Raw genomic sequence first — 20,897 nt, 5'->3', positions numbered from 1 at the left:
AAAGACTTCTACAAATCAGTGTTAAAAAAAAAAAACAAAGAATGCAGTAGAAAAACAAATTACTTCAATTAACACTTCTAAAACAGAGTATACAAATGGCCAATAAACATATAAAATACATTCAATCTCACTGATCATCAGGGAAATGAAAATTAAAATCATAAGGAAATACCAATACTCTACATCAGAATAGTAAAAATAAAAAAGACAGAAAAATAACAAAAGCTGGCTAGGATACAGAATACCCAGAACTCTCATACCTGTTGGTGGGAGTGTAAACTGACACATTACTTTGGAAAACTACTTGCTAGTATCTACTCTAATGGAATAAATGCATAGCCGAAATCCCAGCAATTCCACTCCAAGACATATAATCTACAGAATGCATATGTATGTTCTCCTAAAGACATGTACTAGTGTTTGTAGCAGCACCAGTTTAAACAGCCTGAAACTGAAAAGTACCCAACAAATGTTCACCAAGAGTAGAAAGGACAGAAAAAAAAAAAAAAAAAAAGTAGACTGACACAATGAAGTACTATAGAGCAATGCAAATGAACACATTACAACTGCATGCAACAATACAAATGATTCTCACAAACCAAAGAAGTGCTAAAGAAGTCAGACATATTCTAGGTGACTATTCCATATATATTAAGTTCAAAAACAGGTAACCTAACCTATATCATTACAATCAGGAGAGGAAAGTGACTGGGAGGGAACATGACAAGGATCTAGGGTATTAGGATTTCTAATCTGATCAGATGTTCTAAACATTGTTTCATGGGTGTACACAGTGTGAAAATTCATCAAGCTATACATTTATGATGCATGTTAGGATTAGGTTATACTTTTCTCATGTATACTGTAACTCAATAAGAAGTTTCATAAAACTTATCAGCGTCAACAAATTATGAGGCAAAAGTTTTGTCAATTATCTGTATTGTTGCTATTTGTTTTTTATACACTGGTCCAGAAAAAGAATATAATTTTCCGTTTAATAACTCATAAGTACACCTCCATTTTTGAATGCTAAAAATAGTAACTCTTATGGGTATACAAAAACTATATGCTCCTATGCTAAAGAAAACCATTCATCTTAAATCTAAAAACAGGGACAAAAAACTCAAAGCTGACATTTAGTGAAACTAAGTCACCATGGCCTTCCACATTACTTATTAAATTTTCTCCACTACTATATTATGATATACTGTGAGTGATAAATTGAAAATACTGCTATATGTAAAATACACCAATGTATTTATTTATGTATTAAAATGTAAGGCCCAGGGTGAAACTAACTCATGAGACAGAAAAAAAACCAATGAATTCTTTTCCATTGACCAAAAATTTATTATTCCAAATTATACATCTTAAACTAAGAAAACAGCTATACTCTATTTAAAACACTGTATGGTTTCATTACGACATTAGACAACTCAAGAGTTTGAAAATAATTTAATACCAAAAATAAAAGAGAGGAAAAGAAATGGGGGAAAATGCAAACATAAATCATATAAAAACAGAAACTATTAGATCACAGTAAAAAGCAGGCAAATTAAAGAAGCAAAACAAACATTCATGAAACTAGAGGCAAGCAAAGACAGTGGACTCCATACAGGCTTAAGATGGAAAATTAGTAACAAATATATGATGAAATAAGCTAGAGAAGATGACATAAATATAACAAGAAAATTCTTCTATCAATTTTTCCTTCTGGAAGTACAAGAAGTTTCCTTTACCAAATAAAAAAATTCAGAAATAATGTAAATAATGCCTTTGGGAAGATTGGCCTTCATCATCTCCCATGTGGAACACTTTAGAAATACATTCCATTTTTGTTAATCACCACCTATACTCTACTTCTCATTAAGAACTGCTAACCTAGTTATTAACCTTTAGAGAAGCACAATCACAAATCTTGCAACTCCCTAAACATGAACATTTAAATGGTTTACCATATTTTCTACATTATTCCATTCATTATTGTATACTAAAATTATTTCTAAATTACATCAAATGGAGTTTTGTGTTGTGTTGTAACAGCAAAAGAACTGATGCTTTTCCTTACCAATTCGTATTCATCAAAAAGTTGTATGAGGGATGGTGGAATGAACATATGAAAGCCCTGTAAAAAAGCATTGATCTGAGGCTGAATGGCTCTTGTCATTCGCAGTTCAGTGACAAGCTGGACGTACTCCGCCTATTAAAAAAAACGCTTCTGTGATTATTTTTTTTAATTCACATACTTAAGATACTGCTGACCATTTCTCATTTTAGAAATAAAGGTTTAGAATTAATTTGGCACCAATGTTCACACATCTCAGCAAAAGAGTAATCTATCATTCACTAAGCTGTTTAGGCCAAAATCCTAGGAGTCAATCATCCAGGTTTCTCTCATACCTTCTATCAGCGAGTGCTATCAGCTCTATCTTCAAAAATATTCTCAGTCAGATCTTGTGGCATCACCTCCACCAGTGGCACCTTGGTTCAAACCATCACCATCTCTCATCTGGATATTAGACTATCTGGTGTCACTGCTGCCATGTTTGCCTCTGTATTTCTTCTTCTCCACATTAGAGCAACTTTTTAAACTGTGTGTGTATATATATATATTTTATATATAATTCAGATCACATAACCCTCCTTTCAAAAACCCTACAATGACTTCCCATGACACTTGGAGTGAAGTCCAAATTCCTTCCATAGTCCATAAGGCCCCGAACGACCCAACCTCTGCCTTATCCTCTCATCTCATTTTCTCCCACTTTCCCCTTTGTTCCCTCACTCTATCCCCCAGACACAGCTTGTTCAGGTCTCACCGTCTGTATACTTACTGCTTTTTTTTTTCTCTTAAATGTCTCATTAGACTGTAATCTCTCTGCAAGCAGAGGTTCTGTTTGTTTACCAGTATATATCCTCAGCTCTTCCTCAGTGATCAGTGTAAAGAAATAGAGGAAAACAATAGAATGGAAGACTAGAGATCTCTTCAAGAAAAGGGATACCAAGGGAACATTTCATGTAAAGATGGACACAATAAAAGACAGAAATGGTATGGACCTAATAGAAGCAGAAGATATTAAGAAGAGGTGGCAAGAATACAAAGAAGAACTGTATAAAAAAGATCTTCACGACCCAGATAATCACGATGGTATGATCACTCACCAAGAGCCAGACATTCTGGAATGTGAAGTCAAGTGGGCCTTAGGAAGCATCACTACAAACAAAGCTAGTAGAGGTGATGGAATTCCATTTGAGCGATTTCAAATCCTAAAAGATGATGCTGTGGAAGTGCTGCACTCAATATGCCAGCAAATTTGGAAAACTCAGCAGTGGCCACAGGACTGGAAAAGCTCAGTTTACATTCCAATCTCAAAGAAAGGCAATGCCAAAGAATGCTCAAACTACCACACAATTACACTCATCTCACACATTAGCAAAGTAATGCTCAAAATTCTCCAAGCCAGGCTTCAGCAATACGTGAACCGTGAACTTCCAAATGTTCAAGCTGGTTTTAGAAAAGGCAGAGGAACCAGAGATCAAATTGCCAACATCTGCTGGATCATTGAAAAAAAAAAGAGAGTTCCAGAAAACATCTATTTCTGCTTTATTGACTATACCAAAGCCTTTGACTCTGTGGATCACAACAAGCTGTGGAAAATTCTGAAAGAGACGGGAATACCAGACCACCTGACCTGCCTCTTGAGAAACCCATATGCAGGTCAGGAAGCAACAGTTAGAACTGGACATGGAACAACAGACTGGTTCCAAATAGGAAAAGGAATACGTCAAGGCTGTATATTGTCACCCTGCTTATTTACCTTCTATGCAGAGTACATCATGAGAAACACTGGGCTGGATAAAGCACAAGCTGGAATCAAGACTGACGGGAGAAATATCAATAACGTTAGCTTTGCAGATGACACCACCCTTATGGCAGAAAGCAGAAAAGAACTAAAGAGCCTCTTGATGACAGTGAAAGAGGAGAGTGAAAAAGTTGGCTTAAAGCTCAACATTCAGAAAACTAAGATCATGGCATCCGGTCCCATCACTTCATGGCAAAGAGATGGGGGAGCAGTGGAAATAGTGGTTGACTTTATTTCTGGGGGCTCCAAAATCACTGCAGATGATGACTGCAGCCATGAAATTAAAAGATGCTTACTCCTTGGAAGGAAAATTATGATGAACTTAGACAGTATATTAAAAATCAGAGACATTACTTTGCCAACAGAGGTCCATCTAGTCAAGGCTATGGTTTTTTCAGTAGTCATGTATGGATGTGAGAGTTGGACCTTAAAGAAAGCTAAGTGCCAAAGAATTGATGCTTTTGAACTTGAGAGTTCCTTGGACTGCAAGGAGATCCAACCAGTCCATCCTAAAGGAAATCACTCCTGGATATGCATTGGAAGGACTGATGTGGAAGCTGAAACTCCAATACTTTGGCCACCTGATGTGAAGAGCTGACTCATTTGAAAAGATCTGATGCTGGGAAAGACTGAAGGCAGGAGGAGAAGGGGATGACAGAGGATGAGATGGTTGGATGGAATCACCGACTCAATGGACATGAGTGTGAATAAACTCCAGGAGTTGGTGATGGACAAGGGAGGCCTGGCGTGCTGCAGTCCAGGGGGTAGCAAACAGTCAGACAGGACTTAGCAACTGAACTGAACTGATCCTCTTAAAAATGTGGCTGCTGCTTTCTGTTCAACAAATAACGTGATGAATATACATTCAATAAATTCATTTAAAACATATTTTGAACTTGATCAAATGACTCAATTAAGTGTAGCCTATTCTTCGTTAAACAACAACATTCTGAGTTATGGTAAGCTATCTTGACACATTTAAAATATACATCATCAAGAACAGTGCCACTTAAAATTTAACCAGCAGTAAAAAAATGTATTTTGGCTCAAATCAAAGTGAACGACCATATCTTTCTGTATATAAACCCCATCATTGTTATTATTCGTGTGTGTGTGTGTGTGTGTGTGTGTTAGTCGCTCAGTCATGTCCGACTCTTTGTGACTCCATGGACTGTAGCCCACCAGGCTCCTCTGTCCACGGGATTCTCCAGGCAAGAATACTGGAGTGAGTTGCCAATTCCCATTATTATTCTTACATTTTAAATTACCCATCTAAGTGAAACTTCAAGAATTAAAAGCAATATGTATATAGTTCTCACCTCCCAGGAATGAATGCTCTAAGCGCAGAGAGAGAAAGCCTATTTTAGGTTCCTTCTTTTAATCTTTTTTTGGGGGGTTATTAATCTGACACTGTTCCCCTCAACCCCTAAAAAATACCCACAGGCACTGAGCCAACACGTTGTACATGACTCCAGCTATGAATTCTCCATACATCTCAGAGCTACAGAAATGTCACAGTGGATTGCTCACAGCTTTCCCCAACCCTGCATGGCTCTTTCTGCAATCTGGCATGGGGAAAGCTACCATCTATTACCATCTATCACCATGCTATTCAATCTACTCTCACTCCAAATCCCACTCCCAACCACCCAAAGGTTTTTCTCCACTGAATAGGAATTAATCAGATTCTACAAGTTACATCCAGTTATTTAGAGAGAGGGGGACATAGAAACGTGTGCCAATCAAACAGAAACACAAACTGAATCTTCAGGATCCAATCTAAGAAATAAAATATACACATAACAGCTACCAATGATTTTTGCACTAACACATGATTATCTTTTAATTGATGTCTGCTCTAACTAAACTGCTTCATGAAAATACTAAAATTTTTTCTGCTCCATTCATTAATTATATATTTCTCTCAAGAGATTTTGCTTTTATTATCTTAAGGTACTATTCACTTGAGTCATTAATCAACACCTCAAATTATGAAGCATGAACTGCTCAAGTATAGTTTTATCTATTTTAATTTGCCACTGCATCCCATATTTATCTGAATAGTACACACTTTTCTATCAATTAATTCCTATTATTTCCACATACATTCTGTTTTAAAAAATTAATTTTCACAAATATACTATTTCCCACACTTATTTTTGTAGCTCTGGTCCATAGTTATTGGATATCAATTTGTGAAAAATCAGTTCCTTCAAATCCCAGTCTCCATATTAATTTAAATATGGAGAAATCTTGGTCTAAGTTATTTCTCAGTAAAATAATAAAATCCTAGCCAGCACAAATTCTTCTGAGTTGTTTAGTAAAGTAAGTTTTCAGACAGCTGAAAGATAAATGTGTTTAATAGAAAAAAATCTAATCCAACTGTCTCTAAAATGTTTCCCTGCTTCCTTACAGAACACATCCTCAAAGACAGTAACACATATTAATATGTTCTTGATAATACAATTATTAGTATGAACATCAACTATCATTATACACTAATATTTTTACTATTCATACTGTACAGAAATACTACACTGGCTACAGTCCCACCACCTACAAAGGCCAAGTGACTCACCCCGACATTTCATGCTCCTGAGTAACTACATCAAATATCTTAAATGCTCTAAGGAAACAGTCAACATGTAGATGACCATCAGTCCACAAAACACTGGCATAAAGAGTTGCTCAAATAAACATGAAATATAAGTAAAACTTAAAATCTCACTTAATTCTAAGGTATTTAAAGAGATGACATAACTCAGGGGTGAGGGATATTTTAGTCATATTTGCTCCTACCTGAGTTTTGTTAATCCTTTGAGGGCATAAAATAATACCAGATATCACAGAATTAAACTGGAGAATTAACTATACTAAAGAATCTGAGTGAGTACCTGCTCTGGTGAAATAGTTGTGATTATAGAAAGTTTTCAACTTAGAAAGTCTCAGCACAGGCAACTGAGTCAATTCCTAGGCAGGTTGATAAGAAGTCCGAGGTCCTCGAAGAGGAGAAAGGGGTCTGGGGCTCTTGAAGTGGAGATGGGGTCTGGCATTCTCAAGGAGAAAGAAAGGACAAACATCTTTTCTCTACATTCTTAGTCTTAGTCACATAAAATGTTTTTTTCTTTAAGCCTGGAACTGATGATGAGACAACAAACAACTCAGCTTAAACTCTGTGCTAAGGATTATATAACAACAATGTATCCTCCTTGAGGACAGTTTCTCCTTCCTGAAAACCTTCTGGCTAATCCTGTTATCTTAAAATGTAAATTATGGGAGTGGTTCTAGTAAGATCTTTACAACCTTGAGACATTTGATTTATTGTAATAAGCAATTTTAAAAGTATGTAACTCCCTTTTCTAAGACAAGCGAGTGGGGCACTCTCCGTCCCCCTTCTGATGTTTATGTCAGATGCTTTCTCTGTCCCTTTTCATACTTTAATAAAACTCTGCTATACAAAAGCTCTTGAATGATCAAGCCTGGTCCTTGGTCCCGAAGTTAAATCTTCAGAGATCACGAATCTTACATCATTCACCATAAGCTATCATAACAATAAAAAAGAGCCTTAGCAAATTCTTTCAAGCTCAACCCTGAGCCTCATATAAGATAGGTAAGCAAAAAATAACTGCAAAGGGGAAAAAATAAAAACAGTAAGATTGAGATTCAGTTTTCAGACATAATATTCTAGTTAAATTACATAGGTAGTTACAGAAACATTTTGTTTTAAAATCTCCTAGTCTTTTAAATCTATGGAATGAACAATATCATCCCTTGAAATCTTCCTTAAAATTTTAACTTCTTTTCAGGCTTTGAGTCTAAATTATGTCTTTTATGAGGAGTAGTGGTAATGCTGAAAACTGACACCTTTTTTTAAAGCTATTTTTCCTCTTTAAAATTTTTTTCACTATTTCTTAAAAGATATACTTACTTAACCAATAGTTAACTTTTAATAGTGAAAGCAAGATGTTCTTATCCCCCTCGAAGTAAACTGATAATCTTGGACACACCCGTAAAATTGTTTGAAATAATTATTTTTAGTTTTAAATGAACAGTTTAAATGGCATTATAACTGGCACAATGCAATTCACTGTTTGAATATAAATCCTTTAACAATAAAAGCTTCTTTCCTGGGCTTATCCACTTGATTACTATTGCTATCATATGTAAGAGTTCTTACTGAAAATTTCTTCAGGGAAAACTCAAAGGACACCAGGTTTCTTCTGCATGAATAAGTAGGTATAAGAAAAGAGAGGCACATTTAAACAATGTAACATTTTCCAATAATTTATCCTTTACCAGTATATTATTTTTAAGGTCACAAATTAAAATATAAAGATTGATAGTATGATAAATATCCTATTACTTCAGTTTCCTTGGAACAAATTCAGTCACTGAAAACAGTGATTCTTCAGATTACAATTACATGGATTTGGTGATCTTTGAAGTGAATTTTTAGAATATATGAACTAAAATGCAAAGAAAAATATATTCTCCATTGTTGACAAAAAGATACTAAAGATAATTTAAAACCCAAATCGAAAAATACACTCAACATTGAGAACCTTAGACCTAAACTGTTTTAAAAGTTTTCAGAGTACTAAAAGATCTTTCCTAGTATACTTTTCTGAAAACACACATAAGCAATCCACTTTAAGTCAATAATCTATATAGAGAGGTTTCAATTTTTCCCTAGTACAGGCATCAAATGTGTCTGTATGTGAAATAAATCAAATGAAACCGGCAATAAAATACAATAAGTACACACACACTGGGCTTCTCCGATGACTCAGAGAGTAAAGAATCTGCCTGCAATGTGGGAGACCTGGGTTCAATTCCTGGGTTGGGAAGATCCCCTGCAGGAGGGCATGGCAACCCACTCTGCTATCTCTGCCTGGAGAATCCCCATGGACAGAGGAGCCTGGCGGACTACAGTCCATGGGGTCACAAAGAGTCAGATGCGACTGAGCACAGCATAGTTCACATACACACTGAGAACAACCAAATAAAAATGAAATGGAGGAAACTATACCAAGTTTTTCAAATTGAAGTACAAAATGTGCAGCAAAATGATTCAGTTACATATGTGTGTGTGTGTGTGTGTATTCTTTTTCGTATTATTTTCCATCATAGGTTACTACAGTATATTGAGTATAGTTCCCTGTGCTCCATGGTAGGTCCTTGTTGTTTATCTTTTATATATAGTAGTATGTAACTGCTAATCCCAGACTCCTAATTTATCCCTCCCTCCCTTCCCACCCTTACCCTTTGCTAACCATAAATTTGGAAAGCAGACTAAATTTGTATTTGTTACCTTGTTCATATTCACTGCCTTAGTAGATAAAAGACCCAGCAGTTACACAACCATACAGAACTCGATTTAAACTGAGGGTCTACCAGTTACCAATTTTAAGCCCTTAGACAGTTATTTAATTTCTAAAGAAATACAGTGTCATAGTTACAAGCTCAGGCTTGAAATTTATAGACTGTCTGGATTCACATCCACCATTTATTACCCTGCGATTTGGAGGAAAGCAATTTAACCTCACCATGCTTGTTTCCTCACCTGCAGAAATGGGTATCTAGACCTCATATGACTGTTTAAGTTAATACAAATAAAACACCTTTACCAGTGCCTAGCACATTATAAGCACATAATAAATATCACATGCTTTTATTATTAAAGCTGTTTCCACACTGAAGGAATAGAAATAATTACCTCAAAAGGTTGTTACAGTAAATGAGAAATGCACAAAGAACACAACTCAAATACATAAAATATACACAAAGTATTCAATAGGCAGTGGTTATTACTATCACTAGAAAATACAAATGCTATGATGAAGTTAATGGCTAGGAGGATGATGATACCACTTGTCATTCTGGAGCCCATCCACCTAAGCAGCTCATCCTCCAGTTCTTCTTTTTCACCTTCCCAAACAGCTAGTATGGATACCATGTTCCATAAATTCTACATCCTAAAAAGCTATCTCATTTTCTCTATCCTTGCTCCCACTGTCTTATAAAATCCCTTATGCATGCTCCCCAACACCAATTCCACCATCACCTATCAGCTGCCCCGACTCCAACACTGCCCCATTTCAACTCATTCTTCACAATCCAAGCTGAGATTGGTGCTGTTTTTCTTTAAAAAAAAAAAAAAAAGTTTTTAAAAACAGAAATTCAATCATATTGCCCTCTGCAGCATCTGCAATCATCCCCTAGCCCTCAGAGTAACTTTCAGATTTCTAATGGTGGATGCAATGTCTTTCAGGATTTGGCCCCTGTCCACTTCCTTCACCTCATCTTCTCCCATTCACTTACTGTGCAGGTCTAAGCTAACATCTACAACTCTGACCTACCCGTGCTTACCGAAACATCATGCTCTATCATCTCTGTGCTTTCCTCTATGCCCAGAACATTTCTTTCTCCCCTTCATTACTCCTATCTGATCACTTAATGTTTTTCCTCTGCAACTCAACTTCCATGCTATTTCTTACATTCCCTGATATCCTGTCCCATCTCACCTCACTTTTTTCCCCTCCTAGCCTGAATGAACTTTATGATCAGTAGGGTAAAGGTATTAATGCTTAAAAGCCACAAAGCTTACTCTTCAGTTCTAAGAACTAGAACTGAAGGTCTAACAAAAATATTTCATTCCTAACACCATTTGGTCAAGAATTTAAAACTGAAAATGAAAAGTGAAAGAAAAAAGCTCTTCTTTAAAAAGCTGAAAATACCATTTAAATGTAAATGTTCATCCCCTGGTAATTCAGTCATTTTCTAAAGTGAAACGAAAGGGGGTTTTTTCCTTCTAGATTTTAAAACAAATCACAGATACAAAGTTAAATTTAGAAGAGCATTTTATTTCAAATGTGGAACTGATATATATTGTTCTCCCTATATTACCTGTATTTATTAATGTACTTTTTTTAAACAAATGTATTTTGCCTGTTTGGTTTCAGTCTATAATTACCAAAGCCTTTCAATAAAACAGGAATAAATGACTCCCCCATGTGGAGATCAGCTTACATAGACTTTTTTCTTACTAACAAGCTTGGCAAGTCATTTAAGATTCAATATGCTTACAAATTCTGAAGCTGACTCCAAATGTGACAATTATAACTTTCCATCTATAAATAAGTAAAAGGCTGGCCCTAGAATAACAAAAATTCATGACAGAAATATATGTTAAAAATAACATGTCTAAAGAAGACAATTTGAAAATTTTATTTGTAAACTGAATTCTAAATCAAGTGATCAATTTAAGATATTTCCAAAGATTTTTAATTTAAAAAATCAGCTTGCTTATAGCTTACTGGTAATACTAGAAAATGAAAAGGCTCAATTTATTGTGGCTTTTGTTTATATTAGAAATACAAAAGCTGAGAACTAACATATTAGTGATTGAGATCCTCTGTTACTGAAGCTCATCATGAGAAAGTAACACTGACATATATACACCACCACGTGTAAATCAGACAACTAGTGGGAAGCTGCTATGTAAGACAGGGAGCCCAGCCTGGCATTCTGTGATGACCTACAGGGGTGGGCAGGGTGAGAGGAAGGCTCAAGAGGAAGGGGATATACATATAGTTATGACTGATTCACCCTGTTGTATGGCAGAAACCAATACAAGATTGTAAACCAATTATTCTCCAATTAAAAACAAAAAAGCAGTTAGCCTGTCATTAACAAAACAATGTCAATAGTATAGTGTTAAACTTAGAAACAAAACTTCCAAGCTTTTTAATGTTATAGGATTATTCTAGCGTCAGGCTAGACCATGATCAAGAGTATAAACTTAATGTAAGTGTATTTGTATTTATTATTATTAAAAATGTTCCTTTGTTCTAGATTTCAACAGAAAGATACAAAGGCAAAAGAATTAATAAAAAAAACATATTTTTAAAATCTAAACAAAAATCACATCCAAGTGGGAGGGACGCTGTTAGGAGATACGAGTATAAATATAGCTATTTACCATGCAATTGCTAATAAGCCTTTATACTTCCTCATATAAAATGTATCTGAGAGGAATGACAGATCCACCTACCAAACAGTGTATTCACAGACAGGAGTCATGTATGAGGGTCTCTCATGAAAAGCAATCTCTTGGTTACAATGAAGATTCTATTCTATGACTTTATACCCCTAACTGAGAGGAAGTATCCAGTGTAAAATAAAATAACAAATGCACTATTAGTGTGTGCGTGCTGAGTTGCTTCAGTCATGTCTGACTCTTTGCAACCCAATGGACTGCAGCCCACCAGGTTCCTCTGTCCATGGGATTTCTCCAGGCAAGAACACTGGAGTGGGTTGCCATGCCCTCCTCCAGGGTATCTCCCCAACTCAGGGATCAAACCTACATCTCTTATCTCGCCTGCACTGGCATGTGGGTTCTTTAGCACTAGTGCCACTTGGAAAGTACTATGAGACAGACAATCTAATAATTAGAATTTTTAAAATACTTCCATTCACTGACAAATTCATCAATCTAATTTTGCTATTTTAAAAGCATTTTAATCTTCTAGAGCTAAACATATTCATTATATTAAAAATATATTAAAAGATCTTCCTCAAGGTGATTAATTTTGCTAACAGGATGAAGAACATTAGACTTGAAACTAGGAGACCTGGGTTTTGGCTCCAGCTTTACCATTAACTCTTCAGACTTCAGAGTCTTCATGTGTAAAATGAGAGGGTAGACCAAATTAGTAAGTATAAATGTGCAAAACTTCAGCTCCTAATTTTATTTTCCAAAACTAAATTTCATGTATTTTTTTAATATGTATAGTATCTAAGTTTCAAAAAGTAAAATTACATAGCTTAACTTAGGTCTTCATTCCTATAGATATGTGAAACCCAATAATCTATTTTTTATAGAAAACTATTCAATAACAACTAATGTTTGAGTTGTGTTTTTCAGTTTACAAAATGCTGGTACCAATTCTGCATGGAAGGTGTTATTATTCCAGTTATACAGAATAGAAAACTGAAGCTCAAAGAGGTTAAAATATGGCCAAGTCTTTTGGCCTTTAAAAAAAACAAACAAACAAAAATTATATTAAGTCTTTAGTCTACAAAATGATTCAATTATTATTTTTATAGTTAGCTGATCCTGAAGCGGTCTTGGAACTAAAATCCAATGAAAGGAAAGGAAAAAGGTTTTAGTTCTGTTTTACCATAAGTTGCTGCTGGTAAGCGCTGCTGCTGCTGCTAAGTGACCGAACTGGAATTCCAAAATCAGATTTTTGACTCTCAATTTCCTAATTTATCAAAACATAAAACATATATTGAAAAAAAAAAAGTGAAAGTCACTCAGTCGTGTCTGACTCTTTGTGATCCCATGGACTGTATAGTCCTGGAATTCTTCAGGCCAGAATATTGGAGTAGGTAGCCTTTCCCTTCTCCAGGGGGTCTTCCCAACTCAGAGACTGAACCCAGGTTTTCTACATTGCAGGCGGATTCTTTACCAGTTGAGCCACAAGGGAAGCCCATATTATATATTAAAGTAATATAACTTTTAACAGTGTAATTTAAAACATGCACCAAGTTTTTAAAAATATATATACAAACAGGAGATATAATAATAAATAAAAATAATCAAGTTATAAAGTTAAAAACAAAATCAAATTCACAGGTCTAACAGAATATAGTGGATCCCAAAAGTGTGTACAAAGTTTAAACACTGGAATTTTTTCTCTGTGTTAGAACTCAATATTTCACTTTTAAAAGATGAAACAGTGATTTAGTGCAAATATGATATTGATGTGAGTTTGTATTTCAAATCGCATGTTTGATATGCACATGCCCAACTTACACAATCAACTGAACTGTGCTCTAGGCTGCTTAAGAAACTGCCTCAGGATATCTAACACAGCACGGAAATGATCCTATACAATTTGAAGTTTATTTGATGGTTTACTCAGTTTAAATATTTTATCTGCTATAAATGTTACAAAACTCTAACAGTAAAAGTTTTTCTAGCTAGTGCCAAGACTTTGGAGCAATTAGCAAAATATCAGGGCTAAGTTGCAAACAATGGCTAAGGTAAAAATTTGAATACTTACTTTGTTATTTTGTGTTACAAGAATACTTCCACCCCCAGGTTTCAAGGGCACCTCTTCCATTGCTCCAAACACATCAGTCTCAACAGAAAAAGTTAATTCTAGACCCAAATCACTAATATCATTATCTAAAATCCATTGCAAGTTTTTGGCATATTCTGGATCAATGGATGCCACATCTTGGTAATTCACAGGAATACCTAAAAATGCAAACATGCAGCAGTTATATTCTAAATGTTTCTGCCTTTCCTTATCTGTTTAATGGTGAAACACTGCCCTCTACAGATACTCTGTAAAACTGCAAAATATTACAATCCAATTCAGAGCATGATTTAAATGAACGCTAATTCCTAAATTTGGAAGTCTGTAAATTTAAGCTTATGTTACTGCCACATTTCTACAATTAGCCTTTCTTTGAAAGAGCTCTTCAGGAAATTATTATAAACTTTTAAAAGTGCCAATTCTCTTAAGTATATTCATATTAAAATGCATTTTTAGCATAAACATATATACACTAAAATGGGAAAAAATTTTTATCAAAAATGCAGATTATTTTTTCCTCTCTCTCAGGCCCTCAAATGCCTTACATATGCAGACAGCAAAATAGCAGAGCAAAATAACATCAATCAAATAAATCTCCAATCAAAATAAAAATTATTCACCCAACTGCTATGGCTTACTTAGCTTTCCCTGACTATTAAAAAACACTTTAAATTTATGTCTATGGAAATAACAATAGAGCCATACCAAGAATGTGCTTATAGAATGATCTCGTGAAGTAAATGTTCACCAGTTGCCTATGGTTCAGAGCTAATCCCAAGATCTGTCCAGCAAACCGGAAATAGTTCAAGTGATCAGGATTTACAGAGGAGTTGCTATTGGGTTGAAAAGTTGTTCCTATTAAAATCAAGATAAAATAATTTATTTTTAAGATTATGTATAAGAGAGATCATTTCAATGCAGGTAAATTATTAGTTCACAGACAACTTCAGCAAAGCTAAGGTTACATTGTGCATAAACTTCTGTAAGAAGGTTCTGTGTGGAATATTTAACAGTGGAATTGAAAATACTAAAGATAATCATTAATTTTCATATACTTATTAAAGGAAGCCTGTGCAGAGAGAAAATTTTAGAATACTTTTCACTGAAGGTAGCTGGAAGATGTGTCAGAGAGATCCTAGAAACACATAAACAAACACACGTGCACACATGTTCACATTTTCCCAAGCAATGTGGAAATAACTATTTAGGCTGTGAATTAGGGCAGACATTGTCTCATTCATCTATACGTGCCCAGTGTAGCAGGTGTTCACCTCATTTTGTTCCTCAGAGAATAGAGCACTGTAAGAGAATAACTAAAATTTCTAAATGTACAACTGTTTTCATCATAACAAATAAACAAGTTTGAATAGGTACCACTGAGGTATAAAAGTTAAAACAGTATCAGTAATAATTACTACTGCCAAACTCTAGTGCAATGGACTGCAATTCCATTTATGTGGGGGAAAAAAAGCCTGGAAACAGATAGTGATGAATATACTTAAGGCCAGTGAAGTATACACTTCTAAATGGTTAAAATGGTAAATTTTATGTTATGTATATTTTACCACAATGAAACAGTTTCAAAAAAAAAACAAAACAGTGCAATGGAAAAACCTAAACAGCAAGATTTCAATTCTCTTTTCTTATCTTTTCATGTGATCACTACCTCAAATTACAAATTCTCTCATTCAACAATATTTATTAAGATCATTCTATATATTTCTCTTCTAGGCAACTTGGGCAAAAAGAAAGAATAACTGATAAATCTAATGAAATAACATCAAAAAATAAGTAAAGGAAAAGTAAAGTATTGGAAAGTAAAATGTTGGTTATTGAGCGTACATTTTTGTTTGTGGCCAAATTTATTCAATACCCATCGATGAGCATCACCTCTAACCCCTGCACAGTGCTGGGAACTAAAGACATGAAAGTCTGTCCAAGGACAGTCTCTGTCTCACTTGCTGGATGACATAACAGATACACAACTGAAACTACTCAACAGGAGCATCCATAAACTCTTTGTGCTTCGCTGGTCTTTATCAGTGCTGGCACTGGACTAAATTACCATGACCAGTAAGTCTACTTAAATGTAAGGTACATGTATGGATACTTACAGCTGAATGACTTAAAAGGGCCACTGTAAAGTATCTTTTGAGAATCATTCCCAGTCACAATGTAAGACTGGGTATTAAAAGTCAAAGCAAAGTTTTGTGAGATGAAGAAACACTTCAAAGACAAAAAAATATAATTTCAAAAATAACAATATTCTGAGAATAATCACAATTTTACCTATTTCCCCTCATAAGTCTGTACATAACTTCTTTACGTACTTACCGGGAAATCTGAATTATCAAAAAGAATAGATATAGAGAAATCAGAAGAACAAAAAGGAAATAAGGGGGAAAGTCTTCAGGAAATGCATAAGTTTTTAACTTGAAAATGAATTAAGATAGAATATAAAGTTTATGTCATGTTTTAAGTTCAAATCTGTAAAGCTGTGACATTTCATCATCTCAGAAAAAACCTATTCAATAAGAAAATATCATTTTCACAGAATAGTAATAATAGCCCCTAATATTTATTTCTGATTTCTATGTGCCAGGCATTGGACTAAGCATTTTTAGACATCAGCTGATTTCCCTCTACATTACAAACCACAGGTACTCACCATTTTCAAATAAGGGAATTGAGCTGCAGAAATATTATATTTATAAGCCCAAGATCACAGCAAAAAGGACAGTACAAGGATTGACATTCAGTAGAACACACCAAAGGCACTGGTCCCTCCCCTCCATGACTACTGCTCTATAATAAGCATCTTAATTTAATTAGAAAGCACGTTTTTAAGAAATTACTGTATACATTAGGTCTACCCAAGCATCTCCCATATTTGGGAATCCTAAATGTAACTTTCTAGAACAAGAAAATGTTTTCATCTACTTTTTAATTTATTAATAATATAACCCCAAAGAGAAAACTTATATGGCTCATGAAAAGGACGAGTCACAAACTTTATGGTCTATGTGCTTCAACATATTATCTGCTATAAATCTGTAGAGTAAGTGGTGGTGATGGTTTAATATCTAAGCTGTGTCTAACTCTTGCAACCCCATGGACTGTAGCCTGCCAAGCTCCTCTGTTCCTGAAATTTCCCAGGCAAGAATACTGGAGTAGGGTGCCATTCCTTCTCCAGGCGGTCTTCCTGACCCAGGGATCAAACCCAGATACTCTGCACTGCAGGCTGTCTTCTGCATTATAGGCGGATTCTTTAGCAACTGAGCCAGCAAGAATGAGTAAGTACATCTGGTGTGAAATCTAATGATTTCACACCAAATATATTTCTCAGATATGAAACTAAAGAGACAGCTCAGAATAAGGGACTATAAAGAAAAAACATAAATCTAAAATACAATGTCTTAATATTAAAAAGCAGAGATATTATTTTGCCAAAAAAGGTCCATCTAGTCAAGGCTATGGTTTTTCCAGTGGTCATGTATGGATGTGAGAGTTGGACTGTGAAGAAAGCTAAGCGCCAAAGAATTGATGCTTTTGAACTGTGGTGTTGGAGAAGTCTCTTGAGAGTCCCTTGGACTGCAAGGAGGTCCAACCAGTCTATCCTAAGAGAGATCAGTTCTGGGTGTTCATTGGAAGGACTGATGCTGCAGCTGAAATTCCAATACTTTGGCCAACTCATGCAAAGAGTTGACTCATTGGAAAAGATCATGATGCTGGGAGGGACTGGGGGCGGGAGGAAAAGGGGACAACAGAGGATGAGATGACTGGATGGCATCACCGACTCGATGGACGTGAGTTTGAGTGAACTCCGGGAGTTGGTGATGGACACAGAGGCCTGGCGTGCTGGGATTCATGGGGTCGCAAAGAGTCGGACACAACTGAGCGACTGAACTGAACTGAATGCTAAATCCTGCTTCAGAGATTAGGTCTAAATAGCTAAACCAGGGCTTCATCAAATTTGTCATAAAAATCACAAAGATGCCAATTTATCTCAGAGAAAATAATCAAAAGGTTACAGAAATAAAGCAGCAAGTCCCACATTCCTAAATAATCTCAAATAGACCAAGTGTATTTGAGGAGCCCATCAAACAGGTGAATTCCTGCATTTGCCTAGCATCATGAAGCCCAGCCCCACTTGCTTCTCTTACAGTCATCCTTCTTATTCAGTGGAGATTTCTGGTGGCTTGGTTGAATGCAATCAGAAACTATAATTAATGAGACACTCTCTTCTTACAGAAAAATTTAAACACTGAGAAAGAAAAAATTTTCAGAAAACAAAAGCAACTGTACAAAGCATTTAAAACCTGAAATCCCACCTTCACTTGGATGTAAGTCTTATTAAGTTAGAAAACTCTCAGGTATATCTTATACACATGAGGTGGTAACCACTTCCATTTAGTCTACAATGTATGTGTGTTAGTCACTTAGTTGTGTCCAGCTCTTAGGAATCATGGATGCAGTTCAGCAGTCTCCTCTGTCCGTGAAATCCTTCAGGCAAGAATACTGGAGTGGGTTGCCATTCCCTTCTCCAGGGGATCTTCCCCACCCAGGAATCGAACCCAGGTCTCCCACAATGCAGGCAGATTTCTATACCGTCTGAGCCACCAGGGAAGCCCTTTAGCCTACAATATCAAACTGTAAGTCTGTAGGCAGCAAACAACATTTCAATAAGGAAGAGTCTTTTATCTGTATTACATGATTAAATAAAAGCTTTTTAGTTACCACGTCAATCTTTTAAAAGGACTGAAAACAAAGTTACTATAGTAATGCAAACATACTATAAGTTAAGATTTAATACCATGACTTCTAGACTTGCTTTTAATGATCAAAAAACTTCCCAGAGTTGGAAACTCATATAGGGTTAGCAAATTTTAATTTTTCCAAACAAGGACTTATATTTTTTTAAAAGTTCATCTCCTAGCACCATTTTATAAAAGGAAATTTTAATTCAAGAAAAGTAGACTAAAGGGCAAGCCTTAAATTGAATAAATTTAGCTTTATTTTACAAATAACTAAAGAAAACTTCTTGGAGGCCAGCAACAGTACTTGAGATAAGCATTTGAGAACCAACTGCTTATAGAGGAAAGAATGCTACGCTGAGTCAGGTTCTATTCATGATCCTACCACTTGTGAATGGCTATCATAGACAAAAACTCTGAATTTCAATTTCCTCATCTACGAAAAGGGAACAGTCACCCTAGCTCACAGGCTACTGTAGAAATCAAAGGATAAAAGGCACTGAAGTAGTGCAGTCTGAAAATGTGACAAATCACAGAAAAAGTCATCTTAACTGTACAACTTACCATCAGCTGACTGGGTAAACAATGCATAATCAGGATTGACTATCTCATTAGACAGAATATCAAACCACTCACGGACAACACCTTGACCCTGAGTTCAAGAAAATAAGATTAAGTATCAATAGAAATATAAGGATGAAATTTTTTCTAAATTATAATAAGATTAAATTTCTTCCATTATCAATTAAATATTAAACTTTATGCAAAGGCTTTTCAATCTTTTATAGACAGTGATCTTAACAACACTTATTTGTATACCCACCATGCCTTCTTCTCCATGGAACCGTACAGCAATTCCTTGCTTTAGCTTTGCACAATTTGCTTTTGACACAACTTCACAGCTACTCCTAAAAATAGAATCTAAATATGTAGCAGTGGTTAATTTTACATACTAAAATTTACAAAAACTAGTATTTTGTGTCTTATACACATATCATTTCTAAACATACCTCTATGAACCAGCAGGATATCATTTTCATTCACTGGCCTGTGCACCATGTCTGAATCTGGCTGTCCTGAATGCAAATGTTCATAGAACCATTCACAGCGATCTTTAAATGGCTACCCCAACAAATAACAGTGAAATATGTTAGCAGGACTGCAGTCACTTAACTATAAGATTTACTTAACTAGCATTCTAAATGTCCTTTCTACAAATAATCATTCTTATACACTTATAATTAGTTCTAAATAATGATCTGACATTTTATTTACTATTCACAAAAAGGCCAATCTAAGTTGAAATACTTTGCTACCTAGATAGTGTATTTCCTTTAATTCCCTGCATTATCTACAGAGAAGACTTGATAAATTAGAAGAATTTAATATCAGACACACAATTGAACACACACTCTATTTCTTTTAAACCCCAAAAGGTTTGTAAAAATGAATTTCCATATCCAGAAAAATTATGTTGCATATTCCATTTAATTTTCTATGAAAACAATCTTTACACCTAATTCTAACTTCTATCCTTCGAACATATGCAGCAACTAAAATGGAATTTGTTAAACTGTTTTTCTTTCCTTCCTCTACCCTAAAAACTGAAAAATAAGATCTTGTGAACAGTTAAGATAGTCTCTACCTTTTGTTCATTTGCCAGATACGCAAAGTGTAAGTGATTTGTAATTTTATTAATCTGAAAATATTACCAAGTACCTAGAATGTGCGGATACTCCAGGTAACAAGAGCTGTAAAAATTTCACTGCTAGAAACTGTTCAGTATAAAGAGATGAGACTAACACTGAAACAATACAACACATATAATGATACCAAGTTCTAAACAGTAATGTACAGATCACAGTGCACCAAGAATTTTGAGACTGTGTAGATGAGTGGAGTACAAAGGCTTCATGGGATCCTGGTCTGAACCAGGACTTATAAGTGGGTAGGATCTGCTCGAGCAGGAGGAAAAGAAAGCACACCAGGCTAAGGGAGACAAGAAAAAAGGCACAAAAGAAACCACATCCCCTGGAAGAGGCAGTGAAGGTGCCAGCATAACCCTATATACATTGAAGGAAATAAGTTTTTGTAAGTAAATCAAGGACATAATTATGGATCCTTTGAGTCAAGACACAATGGCCACTGAAGGTACCTGGTCAGAGAAATAG

At 35.3% G+C, this 20,897-nt stretch overlaps 1 protein-coding gene across 18 annotated transcripts in view; it reads right to left on the bottom strand.

Annotated features, from left to right (window-relative positions):
* The window catches only part of HACE1 (HECT domain and ankyrin repeat containing E3 ubiquitin protein ligase 1), a 118,577-nt gene that overhangs the window by 17,159 nt on the left and 80,521 nt on the right, over positions 1 to 20,897 (bottom strand). For 8 of the 18 annotated variants that reach the window (XM_086317551.1, XM_086317554.1, XM_086317568.1 and 5 more), the window contains 6 exons: positions 19,737 to 19,848; positions 19,550 to 19,647; positions 19,291 to 19,378; positions 14,678 to 14,827; positions 13,934 to 14,130; positions 2,069 to 2,200 (listed from right to left, as the gene is read on the bottom strand). In XM_086317551.1, coding sequence (XP_086173677.1) covers positions 2,069 to 2,200; positions 13,934 to 14,130; positions 14,678 to 14,827; positions 19,291 to 19,378; positions 19,550 to 19,647; positions 19,737 to 19,848 — 777 coding nt within the window. Of the gene's footprint in view, positions 1 to 2,068; positions 2,201 to 12,817; positions 13,130 to 13,933; positions 14,131 to 14,677; positions 14,828 to 19,290; positions 19,379 to 19,549; positions 19,648 to 19,736; positions 19,849 to 20,897 lie in introns of those variants that run through there. The other 10 variants (XM_086317563.1, XM_086317552.1, XM_086317558.1 and 7 more) reach the window with 3 other exon arrangements.

This window comes from Bos grunniens, chromosome 9 (genome assembly GCF_055505025.1).
Source record: "Bos grunniens cultivar Pamir isolate PY7600 chromosome 9, Bosgru_T2T1.0, whole genome shotgun sequence".
Taxonomy (NCBI): Eukaryota; Metazoa; Chordata; class Mammalia; order Artiodactyla; family Bovidae; genus Bos; species Bos grunniens.
This window is presented reverse-complemented; position numbering and strand designations above follow the sequence as displayed.